At 39.5% G+C, this 19715-nt stretch overlaps 1 protein-coding gene across 1 annotated transcript in view; it reads left to right on the top strand.

Moving 5' to 3' along the window:
* Positions 1 to 511: 511 nt before the first annotated feature.
* Positions 512 to 19715, top strand: part of LOC308669261 (period circadian protein homolog 2-like) — a 30031-nt gene continuing 10827 nt past the window's right edge. Inside the window, exons 1-10 of the mRNA XM_081329886.1 lie at positions 512 to 746; positions 1545 to 1958; positions 2813 to 2967; positions 3994 to 4115; positions 5935 to 6136; positions 8786 to 8837; positions 12184 to 12317; positions 15563 to 15641; positions 16356 to 16462; positions 18907 to 19060. Of these exons, the coding sequence (XP_081186012.1) occupies positions 1723 to 1958; positions 2813 to 2967; positions 3994 to 4115; positions 5935 to 6136; positions 8786 to 8837; positions 12184 to 12317; positions 15563 to 15641; positions 16356 to 16462; positions 18907 to 19060 (1241 nt within the window). The 5' untranslated portion in view covers positions 512 to 746; positions 1545 to 1722. The remainder of the gene's footprint in view (positions 747 to 1544; positions 1959 to 2812; positions 2968 to 3993; positions 4116 to 5934; positions 6137 to 8785; positions 8838 to 12183; positions 12318 to 15562; positions 15642 to 16355; positions 16463 to 18906; positions 19061 to 19715) is intronic.

Raw genomic sequence — 19715 nt, forward strand, 5'->3', positions numbered from 1 at the left:
GATTATGATAGGTGCAGATCTTATCTACACAGTGATGCAATTCATTTTAGTCTACATCCGAGGTCCCCAACCTTTTGGGCACCAGGGACCAGTTCTGTGGAGAGGTTTTTTTCGTGGACTGGAGGTTGTGTGGTTTTGTGTGCTGCCTGCATCCTGTGGATGGGGCTTCACTTGTTTGCATGGACTGGTTTCTGGCGTGCCGCGGACCGGTACTGGGCTTGCTAAAACATTAGCTTCAAAACCAGTGTGGAAAAGCAGGTTATTAGCCTGTTAAGAAATTGATATATATTTGTACATGCTAGAAGCTAACAAACTATACCGCTCACTTCTAATATTCACTAATATTAGAAGTGAGGCACTAATATTGAGCCCTACTCTACATGGGGCTACTCTTGAAGAGTATTTGGAAGCTATAACTGGTGCATGAAGAGTCTTTGGAAGCTACAAGTGGTGTAGAATGTGGTGGCATAGGCAGTTCTTGCTGTACCTAGGGTGGGCCATGTTACATCACTGTTCATTTGCTTCTGGATGCAATTCAGGGTGTTGCTTATCACCTTTAAAGCCCTTTATGGCATGGGTCCAGATTATCTGACGAACCATCTCACGAACCATCTCACCCCAATCCGTACCAGTAAAAGGGACATGCTGCAGACCCCATTAGTCAAGAAATTTCAGCTGGTGGAGTCCAGGACAAGAGCCTTTTTTTTGCTGTGGCTTTTGCCCTTTGGAGCATCATACTCCCAGAGGTAAGATCGGCACCCCAGTAAGGTTCTGAAAAAATGGCTCTGCCAGTTACTTGGGGCCCCAACAGGGGTGCATCATTCTGAGGTGGCTATTCGTTTAAGACCCCATCTGCCCGTATATTTCTTGCTACCCTCCCACCCATCTTTTAATTGTTCTTAATATTGTTATTGTTTATTGTTTTATTAGTTTAATGTCTCAACTTTAACATTTGTAAGGTGCCCAGAGTTGCCTCTAGATGAGATAATTGGCACTTTAAAAAAATCTATAAACTTGAGTTACAACAATGGTAACTCTTTCCATCCCAAATAGCTGGAAGGTCCACTCCTTATTTTTCATATATTTCCAGCAAGAAAGACATCTTTCCTGACACTTTTCTTATCCAACAATTGCAAACTACTGTAGTTCACTAACAAAAAGAATAACTACTAAATTTCTTGCTATTATAGAAATAGTTGAAAGGGAAGCATTATTAAACATGCTATAACAATTAACTGTAGCTTGTTCTTTAATATACATGTGTGAATTTTAAACCCATACAGATATCTTTTTCTTTCATTTCTTGTAGTGACACTCTCTCACAAAGATTCTACAGTAAATGTGAGAAATAAAAATGTGACTTTTTTTCTGTGACCCACTGTAGAGAGGATTGTGATTCATTTGGATTCATTCACTAATAATGCCAGCTGTTGAATTACTATAAAATTATTTGTTTCAATGCTATTGTTACTTGACAGACAAGATAAATAAGAATATAGGGAACAAAAACAAACTGTTTTGTTTGGGGTTTTTTCTTTCCTTAGGTTTCTAAAATAATATTTCAAGTTTGAACACTGGAAAACATTGTCGTGTGGATATGGAATGGAAAACATTACTGTAGTATTGCACAACTGATTTCCTAAGTCCAAATATTCTTTGCTCTGAAAAACCTTGGATTCTTTGGCATTTATGTAGCACTTATTGGCATTAAAATTGTTTAGAATGAGCAACTATTTGAAAACAGCAAATGATAAAATTATAGTAGAAACCATGGATATTCAAATGGAGAATGAACAAAATTGGGATATTCTTCAGGAAGATATTGAGATGAGTGGGGAAATGAGTACAAATGATACCAATGGAAATGATTCCAGTGGGCATGATTCCCACAGCAATGAGGGTGAAGAAAATGTTAAAGAAACAGCTATAATTATGGAATCTTTTGATTACTATAAAAGGTATTATTCTGATCCCAAATAATTGTCTTGATGATGTGAATATGTGTAGCAATGGTTATATGTAATTTGAATTGGTATAATTGTGGATGTTCGGTAACTAAATGCTCATATTGAGACAAACACAGAATATATTTATTTAAATCCTAAAGTACTTCATTTCAGGATATTAACTTAGATTATGATGATGGATGAATTTCATTTGTGCAGTTTTCACACCAGTGCTTAAGTGTGCTTATTTCACAACAAGGCAAGGATGTAGAATAGCATAATTTCTCCAGCCTTTCACTATTCTCATCAAAACTAACTTACATTTTAAAAATTATGTCCGACCTTAAAATGAACAAGGATTAATAATGGTGCCAATTTAATTTTTAATTGTGATTAAAAATGGAAGAATTTGCTTTAAAGAGCCTGCCAATTTTTATCATAATCCTTTAGCTGTGATTAAGTATGCACTTCTTTTTATATTCCAAAAAATGATGTACTGGACAATCAGACTAATCTTTTTTAAATATGCAGCACTTACTACTGTTCAATGATAGAATTCAGTTTTCCCTGCTATGCTGAATTAATTGCAGAATTCAGTATAGGGTTTTTTTACTGACTTTCTAACTTAATGAGTACATTATTCTTGCAGCAAGAAAGTAATTAGCCTAATCATAAAAAACCTAGAGCATAAAAAACTTAGAAGACATAAATGATGAATTAGTATATTTCATATTTTTGAGAGTCATTATTGAAGAACTATATATTGTAAAAATAAAATACACATAAGCATAAATAAATACTTATAAATACTTCAATAAACCTTAAAAATTACATTAAACTGAATTATTTTCATTTACAATGTCTAGAAGTGAACATTCTTCTAAATCTAAAACACAGAAGGAGTTGATAAAAACTTTGCAAGATCTAAAAGGATATCTTCCTCCTTATAAAAAGATCAAAGGCAAATCAAGTATCCTGACAACGTTGAAATATGCACTTAGGAGCATTAAGCAAATTAAAGGTAACTATATTAACTACTCATATTCGTATTTCAGAAATTAAAACTATGCAGAAGCTACAACAGGAAGAGAGGCTATAATAAAAGAGGCTGTGAACTACAGTTCATATAAATATACACTATTGAATAAAATTATATGATAAAAGTTCATATTAACCTATTCTTCCTCACTGTCTGTCTCACACACATATGTATAATACAGACACATACAAACTGACAGCTGTCACATGAAAGTAATGCCAAGAATTTCAATGTGTATTTCACAGTACTACTTGATTAATGGAATAAAATAGGATATATACAAGATTGATATGGATTCTATTAAAATGAATTTAACTCCAAGGTAGATTTACATTAATTAGCTATTTTTTCCAATTTAGCTATTTTTCTGAAATATATTTGCATTCCAAAACTATAATAGATTACCAACAGATGGCAGTATTGGCTTTTGAGAAGCTCTGATATACTGTATTCTTTAGTATCTTTTCTTTCACTTCAGTTTGTGGGAGTTGCTGTAGAAAAAGATTGAATTTCTATTCATAAAATGGAAGCAACATGCCATGATTAAATTTTAGACTGCTGAAGGAGTCACGTCAACTGAAATTCATCACCAAATCCAGGTTGTTTTAAAGTGATGACTGTTAAGATAAATACTATATGTTGCTGGGCCAAAACTATAGAGATACCAGGAGCATCTGAATTGTGTGATCAGTGTAGAAAATCTATGTCCAATAAGCAACCAATAAGTTTCTCATGAGGAAGATTGATGAATTGATTAAGGAGCATCGGTTAAAGCAAAATTGCTATAAAATTTAGCATTTCAAAAACAAAAAATCCCAAACACTGACTCAGAGTTCATAATTAATAAATTAATTAAGAAGTATACTTCTAGCTGAATCAGTATATTAAGCTCAGAAAATTTGTTCATTTAAAAATACAATTAAATATCAGCCTAAGTAAAAATTGTGTACCCTTATAAAAGAGTATTTAAAAAGTTGCTTGAATTGTACACATTGTTTTTTTCTGCAGCCAATGAAGAATATTACCAGTTGACAATGATTAATGAAAGCTGTCTCTATGATCTTGATATATTATCCTGTACTATGGAAGATGTTAAAAACATTACTGCAAAGTACACCATGAAGAATGCAGTAAGTATTCCCACAACAAATGTGCAAATGATCTTCTTCAACTCAAATAAGGAATCTTAGCAGTTCTTTTTAATAGTTTAAAGCATATATAGCAGGGGTGTCAAACTGCTGGCCCGCAGGCCGGTTGCATCATGCAGAGGCCACGCCCACCCCAGCTCCGGGAATGCAAAAACAGTCACGATATGTTGTGACATGTCACGTGACACGGCGAGTTTGACACCCATGATCTATAGTATTTAAATTATTTCTGTATCTAGTACTAACATCCCTCACATAAAGGAAAGCCATTGAGATTCTGGACTTAAACCAGGGAGATGCTGATTCCCACTGATAGTGAACCTTATGTTCACTGAGTGAATACAATGTTTGTTACTTAATCTTTTAATACATTTGCATAAAATTATAGTGAGGGAGACAATCCATGTATGCTGCTTTCTGGGGGGGAGAAGAGAGAGGAGGCTGAATAAAATAGTGAAACGAATAAGCCATGTGTGTGTGTGTGTGTGTGTATGTGTATGTATATATGTGTGCGCGCGCGTACACACACACACACACACACAGACAGATAGATAAATAGATAGATAGATGATAGATAGATAGATAGATAGATAGATAGATAGATAGATAGATAGATAGATCTTTGGTCATTCGGGTTTTTTCCCGCGTGACTACCACATGCTTCTCCCAGAAGAAGGAAGCTGAAGCCACCAGCCTGAGGATGACGGATGGGATTCCGTTGAAACGTTCCTACACCTTCAACTCCACGTGGGAAAAAACCCAAATGACCAAAGATCCACATACAAACACCCGCGAAAACCTCAGAAAACATATATTAGCAGGTCTTGGCGTATTCGGGTCTTTTCCTGTGTAAGATTGAGAGTGTCTTGGCAACGTTTCGACGAGGTCCCACTCATCATCTTCAGGCTGGTGTCTTCGGCTTCGTGCTTGTGCGAGCAAAGCGTGATCAGAGCTGCCGTCTCTCTATAAATATTGGTGGGGGTGCTGGCTTTGTTGCTGTAAGCGGGTCGGTTGGCTGTGTTGTTTCATCCTGATTGGATGATGGAGTTATTGTTTGCAGCTTAGTCGGCTGTTTTGTAACATCCTGTGTGGCTGAGGTGTTGGCTGTGTGCCCATTAGTCTTTTGTGTTGTAACGACTTGGGTAACGGGCTGTGTGATGACATCCTGAGCTCTAGTGTAGTGATATCCTGAGTTCTGTGCTGCAACATCCTGGGTGCTTGACTTACACAGGAAAAGACCCGAATACACCAAGACCTATGTACCCATGAACATGTACGAAAACATATACATACGTATATTATACATACGCTTGCACATGCACACCATTACTTATGCAAATTCAGGCAACTGTCTTATATGAGTTTTATAGATTTTTAGAAAACCATTTTGTTGTTCCTCGTAGAGAGCTTGATTCTGTTTTTTTTTTAAAAAAATGCTGGCCCTCTTTGAATACTGAGGCATGCCATAATTTGATTTAAAATGATTTATTGAAAAAGTACAATTATTTTGATTTGCCCAATGTAAACATGATACATGTCCCTAAAAGAGATCTTAATTTGATTCAGATATCTGAACTATCCAAACTTAATTCAGAATACATCTAGATCTGAAGCATACCATTAAGAGTCAAAAGTAAGCCATAATATATTCATTTATTAATTTACTCATTTTCTTGTTACCCAAAAATTGTTAATTTTGCCATATCTCATTAGTTTAGCATATTTGTAGCTCACAGCATTTGTGTTTCTTTTCATTTTGCCAACCTAAAATGTGTTTCATTGAATATATATCATGTTTTAGGATATGTTTGCTGTAGCTGTTTCTTTGGCTACTGGGAAAATTTTGTACATCTCTGATCAGGCTGCCTGTATCCTCCGTTGTAAGAAAGATTTATTTAAAAATGCCAAATTTGTGGAGTTTCTGGCACCTCAGGATGTCAGTGTGTTCTATAGCTCAACTATACCATATAGATTGCCATCTTGGAGTATTTGCAATGGAGTTGGTAAGTCAGTTAAATTCTTCAATTGTGCCTACATTAATATGTTTTATCTATACTTTTATATTTCTTTAAAAAATAATTAAAAGACTGGTAATGACCTATAAAGCCCTAAATGGCTTGGGTCCGGACTATCTAAGGGAACACCTGCTGCCGGCATCATCTTCCCATCGTCCTGTGCGCCCCCACAGGGAGGGCCTTCTCAGGGTACCTCCGGTTAATGCCGGCGGGTTATTCCCAGGGGAAGGGCGTTCTCTGTGGGTGCACCTGCCCTATGGAACCAACTACCCACAGAACTTAGGACTGCCCCCGACCTTCGCTCATTTCGCCGGGACCTGAAAACTTGGCTCTTCGATCTGTTTGGTCCAGACTGTGGGGTTGTTAATTTAACTGGGTTTTAGATTTACTCTTGGGGCTTGAATTTAATTTAATTGTTTTAATTGTTTTTAATTTTTTGTATTCATGGTTTTAACTGCCTTGTAAACCGCCCTGAGTCCTACGGGAATAGGGCGGTATACAAATCCAATAAAATAAAATAAATAAAAATAAAATTTTGTTGGCTCATGAAAAATATAGAGCCATAATTGTGTAGTTCTTTTCACAAATACTCTTTTGAGCTTTTATGATTTTTTTTCTCCTTATAATGAAACCACTTCTCTTGGCAAACTCTGATCACTGTTTCATTGCTGTATTTTTAATGAAGTGGCAGCTGGTGACAGCACCTGTCAAAGGGTAGTGGACAAGCAGGGTTGGGCCATGGCTGTGAAATCACAGGGATATCAGGGCTATAATTTAGATTAGGAGATGAAAAATATCCCAGAAGAAGGTAGTGCCAAATGAGTTCCACGGGAACAAAAAATTAAATGGTCTTATCCATACCATTAGTAGGAATTAACTTTGATCTGAAAGAAACTGTTGCTTTTGTTAATAATTTCTTTGCCCAAAGAAAGCTTAGCTCTTTGTCTCTTAATTCAGGGGTCCCCAACCCCTGGGCTGCAACCCAGTGCCACACAAGTAGGAACCGGGCCATACAAGCGGTAGACAAGCAGGCAAACGCACGAAACTCCCATTTGTGCAAGTGGCAGGCACACGATCCCACCACTTGTGCAGAACTATTTCCTCTGTTACCACCGCCCTGCGCTGGTCCAAAAAGCCAAAAAGGTTGGGGCTGCTGTCTTATTTAGAATGTTATGTGTTTTGTGGTTAGCTTTAATTTTTCAGATTAAAGCAATTCTTCATATAATAACTCCAAATGGTTAAAAGCTGTTCTTGCATACTCCTGTCAGAGTTTAAGAGGGAAACTTTTAAAATCTTAAATTATGAATTATTTGGAAATAGTAATCAATTTCAGTTTTCCAAGTGATATACAGGGAGTCCTCAACTTACAACAGTTCATTTAATGACTGTTTAAAATTACACAGTACTGAAAAAAGTGACTTATGACTGTTTTTCACACTTACAACCATTGCAGCATCCCCATGGTCACATGAACAAAATTTGGATGCTTGGCAACTGACACATATTTATGACAGTTGCAATGTCCCGGCGTCATGTGACCACCTTTGGAGAACTTCTGACACGCAAAGTCAGATTCATTTAACAACCATGTTACTAACTTAATAACTATAGTGATTCATTTAGCTGTGGCAAGAAAGGTCATAAAATGGGGCAAAATTCACTTAAAAAATGTTTCATTTAGCAGCAAAAATTTTGGGCTCAATTGTGATTGCAAGACAGGGACTACCTATAATAAATTTAAAACTGATAATTATAAAATTATTGTATCTGCAAAATTTTCTCCATTGAGGAAAGTTTTCACAATATTGGGAATTGAACTCATGTCTACAGCAATGCTATACGGGAACATTTTCCTGCTTTCCTTTTGTTAAATGTGAATATATCAGTTGTAATGTGAAACTGAAAATACTTTGTCTTGTAGTATTTATTCTTTATCCTTTTGCCATGCATATGCGAGCCTAGAGAATCTTTGTCATACCTTATTTAACACTGAAATGATAAGAGTCCATTTTGACAGATAAAAAATAATTATGTCATTGGTAGATTTTAAAGTTCATTGTAGCAGCCAGATATTTGCAAGTAATCTCTGTGATTGCTATTAATCTGAAAAGAGATACTTGCTTATTATAATTTCTTTTTCAAATTTAATTGATTCTTTAGTAACTGAATTTGTTTTATCTTGTATGTTTGTACTTGCCTTGCCAAGACCTGGCTCAGGAATTCTGGGACTTGAAGTCCACGTGTCATAAAAGAGCCAAGGTTGCCTACCCCTGGCCAAGACCATCATCTTTCTATCTGTGGGATACAGAACTCCATTCCCTTGGGCCTAATTCATAGATGGGAAATACGGACCATAAACATGCATACAAGGGCTGTGCAAATGATTTATTGAGGCACTTCACAAAGCAACTGTAGCTTCCAGCCTAATTTGTTGTGTGAAATGGCAGGTGATACTTTGAAGGCTTGGCATAACCATTTCAGTGATCTCTTCACATTGTCTAAAACATGCTTTCCACTCTGGTTGGTGCAAGCAATTGTTCCGCCGGCAATTCAGCATTGACATTCTGTTTTACCAGAATAAATACCAAAGGAACACAGAGTTTTGTAGCTTATCAAATCTTTTAAATATTTTTCTAGAGTCTGCTAAACAAGAGTTCCTGAAGGAAAAATCTTTCTTCTGCCGCTTCAGGTATTGCAAACTATGATAACCAATAGTCAGTATTTTGTGGGGACTTGGACTGAGGCACGCCCTTGTATTTTCTCATAAAAAAGTTGCTACTTTTCCCTGCAGCAATCCTTGCCTTTGATCGTCACTGATTACTATTCAGAAGACATGAATGAAACATTTTAATAAAAAATAGGAAATTTCCCCATTTGAATAAAAAAAATACATTCATTTGTGAAAATCCCCAAAACTATACCATATTTAATCATCTATATTAACATCTGGTTCTTCCCCGAGGTCCCGGGAGCGGGGATGTGCAGCCTCCTGAGCTCCGGCTGGTGTACCTGAATGCCAGGTCCGTGGTTAATAAAGCTCCCCTCGTTAGGGATTTAGTTGAGGGTGAGCATGCGGACCTGGCTTGCATCACGGAGACTTGGTTGGGCCTAGAGGGTGGGGTCCCTTTGGTTGACCTCTGCCCACCAGGCTTCCGGGTGCTACACCGGCCACGAGCTCAAGGTAGGGGTGGGGGAGTGGCGGTTACCATTAGGGAGACCTTATGTCCGCGGGAGACCACCGTTCCTCAGATAGTCGGGTGTGAGTCTCTCTTTATGAGATTTGGTCCTGGGGCGCAGTTGGGCTTGCTGCTGGTGTACATTTCGCCTAGTCGCACAGCGGCAGCCCTGCCCGAGCTGCTCGATATCCTCTCGGGTTTGGTGGTTGAGTTTCCCAATCTTATAGTTTTGGGAGACTTCAATCTACCATCCCTGGGAGGTTCATCTGAGCTAGCTCGGGAGTTCATGGCTTCCATGGCGGCCATGGACCTGACGCAAGTAATTTCAGAGCCAACTCATGAAGGAGGCCACACCCTTGACCTGATTTTTTTATCTAGACGGTGGTTGGATGATCTAGGTGGGGGCTCTCCATTTATTATGCCCCTGTCATGGACCGATCATCATCTCCTGCGGCTGGTCTTCCGCTTTGCCACCCCCCGCCGTGGGGGTACGGAGCCAATTAGATGGTACCGCCCCAGACGCTTAATGGATCCTGATAGATTCCAAGCGGCGCTGGGGTCCCCACCTGCCTCCACTGCTCACAGCTCGGCTGATGCCTTAGTGGAAGCCTGGGAAAGGGCAGCCGCTGAGGCACTTGACCGGGTTGTACCCTTGCGGCCCCTGACCCGGCGCAGAACCCAGCGAGCTCCATGGTTTTCCGCGGAGCTCCGGGAGATGAAGCGTCGGAAACGGGGCCTAGAGAGCTGCTGGAGGTCTAGCCGATCCGAACCCGACCGGTTGCGGTTAAGAACCTATATTAGGTCTTATCTCGCAGCGATGAGGGTGGCGAGGTGTAATTACTTCTCCACCCTCATCGCGTCCGCAGATAATCGCCCGGCCGCCTTGTTTAGGGTGACTCGCTCACTTCTTAATCAGGAGGTGAGGGAGGATCCCTTGCAAGGTCGTGCCGAGGAATTTAGTCAACATCTGTCGGATAAAATCGCTCGGATTCGGACCGGTTTGGACTCCAGCTGGGCAGAGTCAGGCGATCAGGACACGGGCGGTCTTGTCAATGTTATCTGGGAAGAGTTTGATTCTGTGACCCCTGATGAAGTGGACAGGATTATGGGGAGGCTGAGCTCCTCCACATGTTTGTTGGACCCGTGCCCTTCCTGGCTGGTTTATGCAGCTAGGGAGAGGACACGAGGCTGGCTCCAGGCGGTTATATCTGCTTCTCTGAGTGAGGGTTATTTCCCCACCGTCTTGAAGGAGGCGGTGGTGAGACCTCTCCTCAAGAAGCCTGCCCTGGACCCAGCTGTTTTGAACAACTTTCGTCCAGTCTCCAACCTTCGCTTTCTTGCGAAGGTTGTTGAGAGTGTGGTGGCGCATCAGCTCCCTCTAGTCCTGGATGAAGCGGATTATCTGGACCCCTACCAATCGGGTTTCAGGCCCGGGTACAGCACGGAGACGGCATTGGTCGCTCTGGTGAATGATCTCTGGAGGGCGCGGGATAGGGGGTATTCCTCTGTCCTAGTCCTATTAGACCTCTCAGCGGCTTTCGATACCATTGACCATGGTATCTTGCTGCGGCGTCTCAGGGGATTGGGAGTGGGAGGCACAGTTCTTCAGTGGTTCTCCTCCTATCTCCTGGGACGCTCGCAGTCGGTGTTGGCAGGGGGGCAGAGATCGGCCCCTAGGTCTCTCGTTTGTGGAGTTCCTCAGGGGTCGGTTCTCTCGCCTCTCCTGTTCAGCATCTATATGAAACCGCTGGGTGAGATCATTCGTGGTTTTGGAGTTGGGTATCATCAGTATGCCGATGATACCCAACTTTTCTTTTCGACCCCAAACCACCCCAGTGATGCCCTCGCCGTGATGTCCCGTTGCCTGGAGGCGGTTCGGGTCTGGATGGGGAGGAACAGACTTCAACTCAACCCTGACAAGACTGAGTGGCTGTGCATTCCGGCATCCCGGGACATTCAAAATGTTCCATCTCTTTCTATGGGGGGTGAGCTCTTACCCCCCGTGGATAGGGCTCGCAACTTGGGAGTCCTCCTAGATTCACGGCTTACCCTGGAAGATCATATAGTGGCCGTGACTAGGGGGGCTTTCGCCCAGGTTCGCCTGGTGCGCCAGTTGCGGCCCTATCTGAACCGGGATGCCCTGTGTACGGTCACTCATGCGCTCGTGACCTCTCGCCTTGACTACTGTAATGCTCTCTACATGGGGCTTCCCTTGAAGACCACTCGGAGGCTCCAACTGGTACAGAATGCGGCCGCGAGAGTTGTCTTGGGAGTTTCCCGGTACTCCCATGTTACACCTTTGCTCCGCGAGCTGCATTGGTTACCAGTTGTCTTTCGGGTGAGGTTCAAGGTGTTGGTTACGATCTTTAAGTCCCTACATGGCATGGGTCCGGGATACCTCAGGGACCACCTGCTGCCGGCATCGATTCCCCTCCGCCCTGTGCGTTCCCACAGAGAGGGCCTCCTCAGGGTGCCGCCAGTCAGGGAATGCCGACTGGTGGCCCCCAGGGGGAGGGCCTTCTCTGTGGGCGCTCCGGCATTATGGAATCAACTGCCGGTGGAGCTCCGGATGGCACCAGACCTCCGAACTTTCCGTCGGGACCTGAAGACCCACCTGTTTGAAATAGCTGGTCTGGCCTGATGGGGGATTATGGGTTTTTAATTGTTTTTTAAATTTGTATTACTGTTTTAATTGGGCATGGGTTTAATCCTTTTTTAATTTTTGTATTGTCTTTTTTATATATGCCCTGTGAACCGCCCTGAGTCCCTACCAAGGAGAAGGGCGGTATATAAATCAAATAAACTATAAACTATAAACTATAATATAACAACTGAACTATGCTTTTTTCAAATTTTTAGTGCAGGAAAAGTGAATATAAATGAGAATCACTACCATCCATTTCGTATGACCCCATACCTTATTAAAATACAAGGTGCGGAAGATCAGCTTTGTTGTGTGTTGCTTGCAGAAAAGGTACATTCTGGTTATGAAGGTAATAATACTGTATTTTTTTTCTTTTCAAAGCAAAAAAGGACATAGTATTTTACAAAAAACCACTCATCTTTTGAGGAGGCTATCATTGATAACATAGAGAGGTTTCCATGTAAAAAGCCATTGTACTTTGTAGAAAAGGTGACTCGGAAGATAATTAGTTTAAAGTAACCTCTGTTACTAATCATGTTTACTTGAATGTGAAATTATTGGTATTAGTATTATAGTAATATATAATGCCTCCTATTTTTCCCATTCCTCCTGTTACAGTATCTATGTACCTATTGGAAAATAGAGCTAATTGGTTTCAACTGGATTTATAAGTGAATAGAATTGCTGGAATTATTTCCATATTGTATTTATTTGTTTACATTTTTATACTTTATATACAGTTTATCTGCCCATGTGGCATCTGGCTAAATTATAATAAAAACAGTTACATCCACTATTAAATTAACTCACTCTGAAAAGTTCTGGCTAAAGCTCATTATTTTCCTAAAAGTGAATAGAATGGAGCTGAGCATTGTTTCTGAGGCGAGTATGTGTCCTAGCTTGGGAACAATATGAGAAACATGTTTCCTCTGTATTAGACAATTTATTCTTTATTAGTATACTTTCTGGTTAAAATAGTTTTGACAATTTTAGGAATGACTATTCCTGTATTTTGTTTTTGTGTTATGATCATTTGGTTGCTTGGTTGCTTTATTGTACACCACTATGGTCCATTTGGAGGTAAATTTGTCCTGTCAAGAGTAATGCAGCCTTATCCAGAACAGACTGAACCCAAATCCTAGCGCCTGTTTTCTACTTATCAAGAAAGCTCTATCTAGTCTGAATTTAATTTTTTATCTACTCAATAATGGAGTAGATAATTTTAGTATCAGTCAATTTGACTTCAAATTAAATGGTATGGAGTAATATATTTTGATGTCATAAGCATATCATTCATTGTAAAGATTTCTTTAAATGGTTTCATACAGAAATTGTATAAAATTGGAGAAAGATGGAGCTCCATATACTGTAAGCCCACAGTCCTGTCGCTTAGCTATTGAACAGTAGTCCTCTAGCATTATCGAGCAAGAAAGATTGTAACGGTCATACTGTAAAGCTGTCAAAGCCCAGTCCCTCATGACAGTCCATAACATTTGCAGATAGTATTGATAGAAGTTGACAGGTCTAAGAATATAAATAAATACCAGTTTATGTAGTTTATTACTATCATATTTCATCCACCAGACAAGGAAAGCGGTTTCTATCCCATATCCCAACTGAACCTGATTGAAATGGATCTAGATAATCAGTATTCTACACTTATGTCCAGAGTGCTGGACTACACATCTGGAGTAAGGCAGATGAAGAAGGATTATTAACTGCCTTCAGTGCTGTGGAATTTAACTACAAATGGGTTTCAGTCTCTGCTTGATTCTCAAAATTTCCCTCAGCTTCCTAATAAGCAAGGGACTTTTTTGCAAGGGAGAAGGTTTCATTGAATAATTTTGTCTACTACCCATACCATTTTAATTAATAATACTGCTAACAATAAACCATTTGAATATATTAGTCATATAGGACAAACTATTTTAACCAGTTCACTATTCCTTCAGAGGGTTATACTAGTGCCCAAACTAAAGGGCACTAGTGATCAAAGTGATCTTACATAGCACTCCTCTGCCTTTTAGAATACCAACTTTACTCTAACAGACTACCAGGTTGAGAATATGCTAAATTCCATTTGTGTAGTCAGATACTAATTGGGAAAGTCCATGGTTGTTGATTGAAAATGTTGAGCTGCTCTTGATTGGAATAACTCATTGTGGACATTGAACTCCACCAAGATGAGAAGACTGATACAACCCAATGCCTCTTTCAAAGTGCCCACAATATCTTAGAAATGGGAAATATTAGGCAACAAATTGGGCAATGGAACAAAACAATCCTAAGTGAACCAGGCACATAAGTATAAATTGGTCAGCTGTTGCATAGAAAATTGAGTCAGCAAGATGGAATTACCATAGATTCCTACACCATAGACACTTACCATGCCACTGTAGGTCTAAGTAACCTTGGAAACAGATCTGAAGGGAGAAATGTTTCTCCTCCAGGTGATAGATGACTTCTAAGTCAGCATTTTCATTCAGAGGTTAAATCTTCAATGAGATAAGTCATTTACAGTAATAGCAAGTAACATGACATTTAAAGCAGGGTTTTTAGGTAGGATGAGGGAGGGGGAGGCCTTTTTTATTGTTATCACTATGACTTTTTTTTATAAATTGCTCCTGTGTAATAGCCATGCTGAAAGCTCCTAGCATGTGTACATTTGATAACAATCTTGACTAAACAGCATGTATGAAAATATACTTGCTGACTCTTTCCAAAATCTCATCTTCCCCTCCCCACCACTGCATGCCACAATGAAGCCAGTACAGTCAAGATTGACAAAGAGACCTATTCCCTCATTAGCCTTATCTCAGAGGCTCTTTTGGTCCTAGACACAACTCAGTTCCATTCATCTCTACACCCAACTAGAGGCCTGTTTTTCTGCTATCCTCTGCTTTCTTCCACCCATCGCTCATTCGCTTCCTGTCCACCACCTTTGTGGATTTAAAGAGGGGAAATATTTTCCGCGTAGAATATTCTTTGTTGTTTGTGTTGGGAAATAAAGATTTTGTTTATCCTTTCCTGTAATATTCTAAATACTATCCAGTAAAAATAGGCTTAGCTAATCTCAATAAAATAACTCAATTCAAGGATTTAAGTGCTTTAATTATATTTATTTTAATAGTATTTTAATGTCATAAATTCAGATAACTGTAATTTGTTTATTTCTCTTAAGTGAGAAATAAACTGAGTCCTACGGGCAGGGCTTTTTTTCTCACAGAACGCTCAGAACGGAGTTCCGGCACCTTTTTTGGATGGAACCTTGTAGGGTAGGCAAGGCAGGTTGTATGACATGTGTGAGTTCCGGCACCTTTTTCTTTTACAAAAAAAGCACTGCCTACGGGAAAAGGGCGGTATATAAATTCAATAAACTTAATTCAATAAACTTAATTAGTCTTAAATTTGTATTTAAAATACAAAAGCACCACAGAATTAAAACAAACTAGACCCACCATTTGATAGGTCATCTTGCTTTTAGTACCAGTAGATGTGAAGAAGTTGAACACTCCAAAAATTATCTGTTTCTTTAGTGTATTCTGTTTACATACATTTTTAAATTTCTATTAATTATATATTTTTTTCTTTCAGCACCTAGAATTCCTTCAAATAAAAGGATCTTTACAACCATCCATTCACCAAGTTGCTTATTCCAAGAAGTAGATGAAAGGTGAACTAAAACTACCATGTTTAATGTTTTAATATATGTTTTGCTGCACTTATGAAAATAATAATGAAAACAGGTAATGTACATATATTATAACAATGCATTCATTTATGTTGGCTTTTGTCAGATTATGAAGAGGAAAGATCTGCATATAATAAAACCTGAAATATAATTCCTCTTTCAGAATGATTTCATTCCTCTTTTCTCTCCATTACTAATAGCAGAAATTCGTCATTAAGTTCTAAATGAAAACTTGCGTTATAAAGATTAAAGCAGCGGTCCCCAACGATTGCGTCTTGGCAGCCCGGCAGAGGGGAGAGTGGAACTGAGCCTTGTGAGCGGCGGGCTGGTGTGCAGGGAACACCGTGTGCAGTGCAACTTATACAAGTTGAGCATGTGCGTGTGCAGTATGTCAGCCTGCCGCTCTCACGGCTCAGTTGCAAGTAGGCCACGGCCTGGTAGTGGGCCACAGCCCAGAGGTTGGGGATCCCTGGATTAAAGGACAGCATGGCTATTTCATACTGCTACCTGAGTTCTATAACCTTCTGTATTATATAAATTTTATAAAGAGATATACTATTTTTCGCACTGTTTTGCCAATTTAAGTGTGACATAAATTCCAGATATACCTATTTTCATTTTATTTCAATTGAAATTAAATTGATATATTGCATGTATAAAATGTGTTCTGCTTTATTTTTATTCAAATTCTTTAAGAGCTGTTCCTCTGTTGGGATACTTACCTCAGGACTTAATTGGAACTCCTGTTTTACTACATCTTCATCCAAGTGACAGGCCTTTAATGCTAACAATTCACAAAAAAAGTACGTTCTTCTACTTTTGCTTTTCATGAAGGGTGGGAAGCAATCACTGAAGAAAACCAATGTAATGGAGCCTAAGGATCGTTCATGGAGCTTTAAGAAATATTTAAATAATTGATGATCTGATTAAATTTTGGTTCATTACTCTCTCCACTCCACTCTCTTCTGTCTTGTTTATTTTTAGATTCAAGTATCTGAGCAAAGCTATCATTTTATTTATTTATTTATTTATTTATTTATTTATTTATTTATTTATTTGGATTTATATACCGCCCCTCTCCCAAGGGACTCAGGGCGGTGTACAGGGCAATTAAAACACTATGAACAACACATAATATACAAAAATTAAAATGAAATTAAACCAAATAGCCCTAAACAATAAAACACATTCTAAAATTTAAAATTTTTAAAATTTAAGATCTAAAATCCCAGTCCCTCAGTCCAGGCCGGCAAGTTCAAATAGCCAAGTCTTCAGGTCACGGCGAAAAGAGTGAAGGTCGGGAACCATCCGGAGCTCAACAGGAAGCTGATTGCAGAGGGCAGGCGCACCCACAGAGAATGCTCTCCCACTGGGGGCCGCCAGTCGACATTCCCTGACCGACGGCACCCTGAGGAGGCCCTCTCTGTGGGAGTGCACAGGATTTTGTCTATATTAACACACATTATAGGTGACAGAGAATAGATGAAGCAGTAATTAGGCCCACTGTTATAAAACCTTGATTATGACACCAAAAAAACATGATACATAAAGAATTCAAAATTGAGATGTGTATGTGTATGAATTAAGATTTGAGATTATCCACAGTCTCAAAGGAAATGTCTTCTGTACCCACACAGAAATGTTCACAGAGAGGAGTATCTATGAATCAATATGCCAAATGTTCAGAGAATGTGACAGCTTTAACACTATGAAGAACAGTGCTTTATGAAGCACTTATTTTAATGCCATACACAGCCTTATTTTCAAATATGGCTTTAGCAAAATAACTTATATGCAGTGGTAGGATTCAGCTGGTTCACACCGGTTTGGGAGAAGCGGTAGCTAATTTTTCGTTGACTTCGGTGAACCAGCTGAAGCCCTAGCCCTTTTTCGCAAGGCCCAGAATGGACCACCGGAAATGCAGAAACACTGCTTCCAGAAGTCCATTTTGGGCCTCGGAGGCCCACGTCCAGAACGAACTTCCGGAAGCAACGTCCATGCAGAGAACCAGTTGTTCACATATTTGAATCCCACCACTGCATATATGTATATTAATATCTAATTGTGGTTAATTGTGTCCTTGCAGTAACCTTCAGTTCTTCAATAGCCTCACTCTAATCTGTTTCAGAGTTATGAAAATTTCAAATATTTGACCATTTAAAACAGGGCTTTTCAACCAATGGTACGGGTACCACCTGTGGTACATTGGCACCTGGCAGGTGGTATGCAGCCATCCTAGAAAAGTGGTAGCGGGGGAGGGGAATGAGCTGAACCGGTGGCAGCACTGCACAAGCCTGAGTGAGAGATGGCTGGAGCTGCAGGGCTGTCAGGGCTCAGTGGAAGCGCCAGGATCAGCGCCAGGCTCCAGCTGGACCACGGTGCTGATCCTGGCGCTTCTGCTGAGCCCAGAAGAAGCTCCGATCAGCTGGAATGTTGCAGCATCTCCAGGGTTTTGTGATTTACATTCAAATGCTTGGCAACTGATTCATATTCATGATGGTCAGAGTGTCCCAGTGTCATGTGAAGTGACCTGCTGCAACTACCCAGCAGAGGGCGGGGGATAAAAACCAAATACCCCCCCAACTCCCCACTGCCAATCCTCAACAGAAATGCTCACAACAATGAAAACCTCGGACAGGAGGAAGAGCGCCACCAGGCGGGCAGGCAGGTGTCTTGCTTTGCTGTGGCCTGGGGGGCACTTTTTTCAGTGCCATTGTAACTTCGAACAGTCACTAAGCGAACTAGAACTACCTGTAAGTCGAGGACTACCTTCACCACTTTTTTCCTTTTGGGGGGGGTCAGGTTTTAGACACCTTGCTAGGCAACTGGTGGTACTTGGATGTTGCCATATAATGGGTGAAAAGGTTGAAAAGCCCTGATTTAAAATATTATAAATATTGAATTTAATACAGCCTTCTGACCATTCCAAGTCTAGATCCAGTCTAAAATTTAGAATCTTGAATTTAGAAATACTTTGTAAATATTTTCAGCAATGCAAAGACAAAATAAGTAAATTTTACATTTTCATGTTAGCAGTTTTTTTCATCTTCCACTGATCAAAAAACAAATTAGATTATTCATTCTGAAACTCAATTTCAAAGCTTTTTTCATCGAACTGTTAGTAACTGTTCGCAAGCAAGTCATTTCTCCTGTAATATTTACAAGTTACATAGTTTTATAGTGATTTTCAAAAGATCAATTTTCTCTACTTCTTTATTATTAAAGTTTGCATGAATTTTTTTTACAGTACTTCAGTATGGCGGACAACCATTTGATTATTCACCAATCAGATTCTGTACTAGAAATGGTGAATACGTAACTCTGGATACAAGCTGGTCCAGTTTCATCAATCCTTGGAGTCGAAAGATTTCATTTATAATTGGAAGACACAAAGTTAGAACGTAAGAAATTAGAACGTAATTAATTAGCATCAATAAAACAACTCATAAGATGAATTGTTTGCAAGAGGTCCCCTTACATTAGAATTCACCAAAATCTAATTATACAATTAAAGAGCTCCTCTGTATAAATGAATATTTCCCCCCCCCCCTTTCTTTCTTCTGTAGGAACAGATGTGGACTTCTCAGTGCCAGATTGGATAGAAAGCCATTTACATATATAGCTTGCCTAAATTTTTAAAAGATAATAACAATAAATAATAAAATAAAACCCTAGTTATAGGCAAGGGATTATTTATTTATTTTCATGTTGTCGTGTGGTACCAATCTATATTACATCTACGTGTAAAAGCTGGTACTAGGAAAGGCCGGTCCAAATTGGTAAGACAGTAAAAAATAATTTGAGTTCCCCTTATCCCCTTCCCTTGAAGGGGGAATTAGTCCAGATTAGTCTATTTTAGAAAAACTGTTGTCAGTTGTATGACTGGCATCTTACACTGTTTTGCCCATATTTCCATCATGGATGCCATTGCAGACTGTATCCAATGTAGCTTATTCAGGTACTGGTTATACAATATAATATTTCTTCAAATCAACATATTCAGTGTTATAGCCAAACCTGCCTACCACTAATTCTCTTTCCTGTTAATAGTGATAA

The sequence above is a fragment of the Vipera berus genome (assembly GCF_964194415.1).
Source record: "Vipera berus genome assembly, chromosome: 5".
In the NCBI taxonomy this organism is placed as follows: domain Eukaryota; kingdom Metazoa; phylum Chordata; class Lepidosauria; order Squamata; family Viperidae; genus Vipera; species Vipera berus.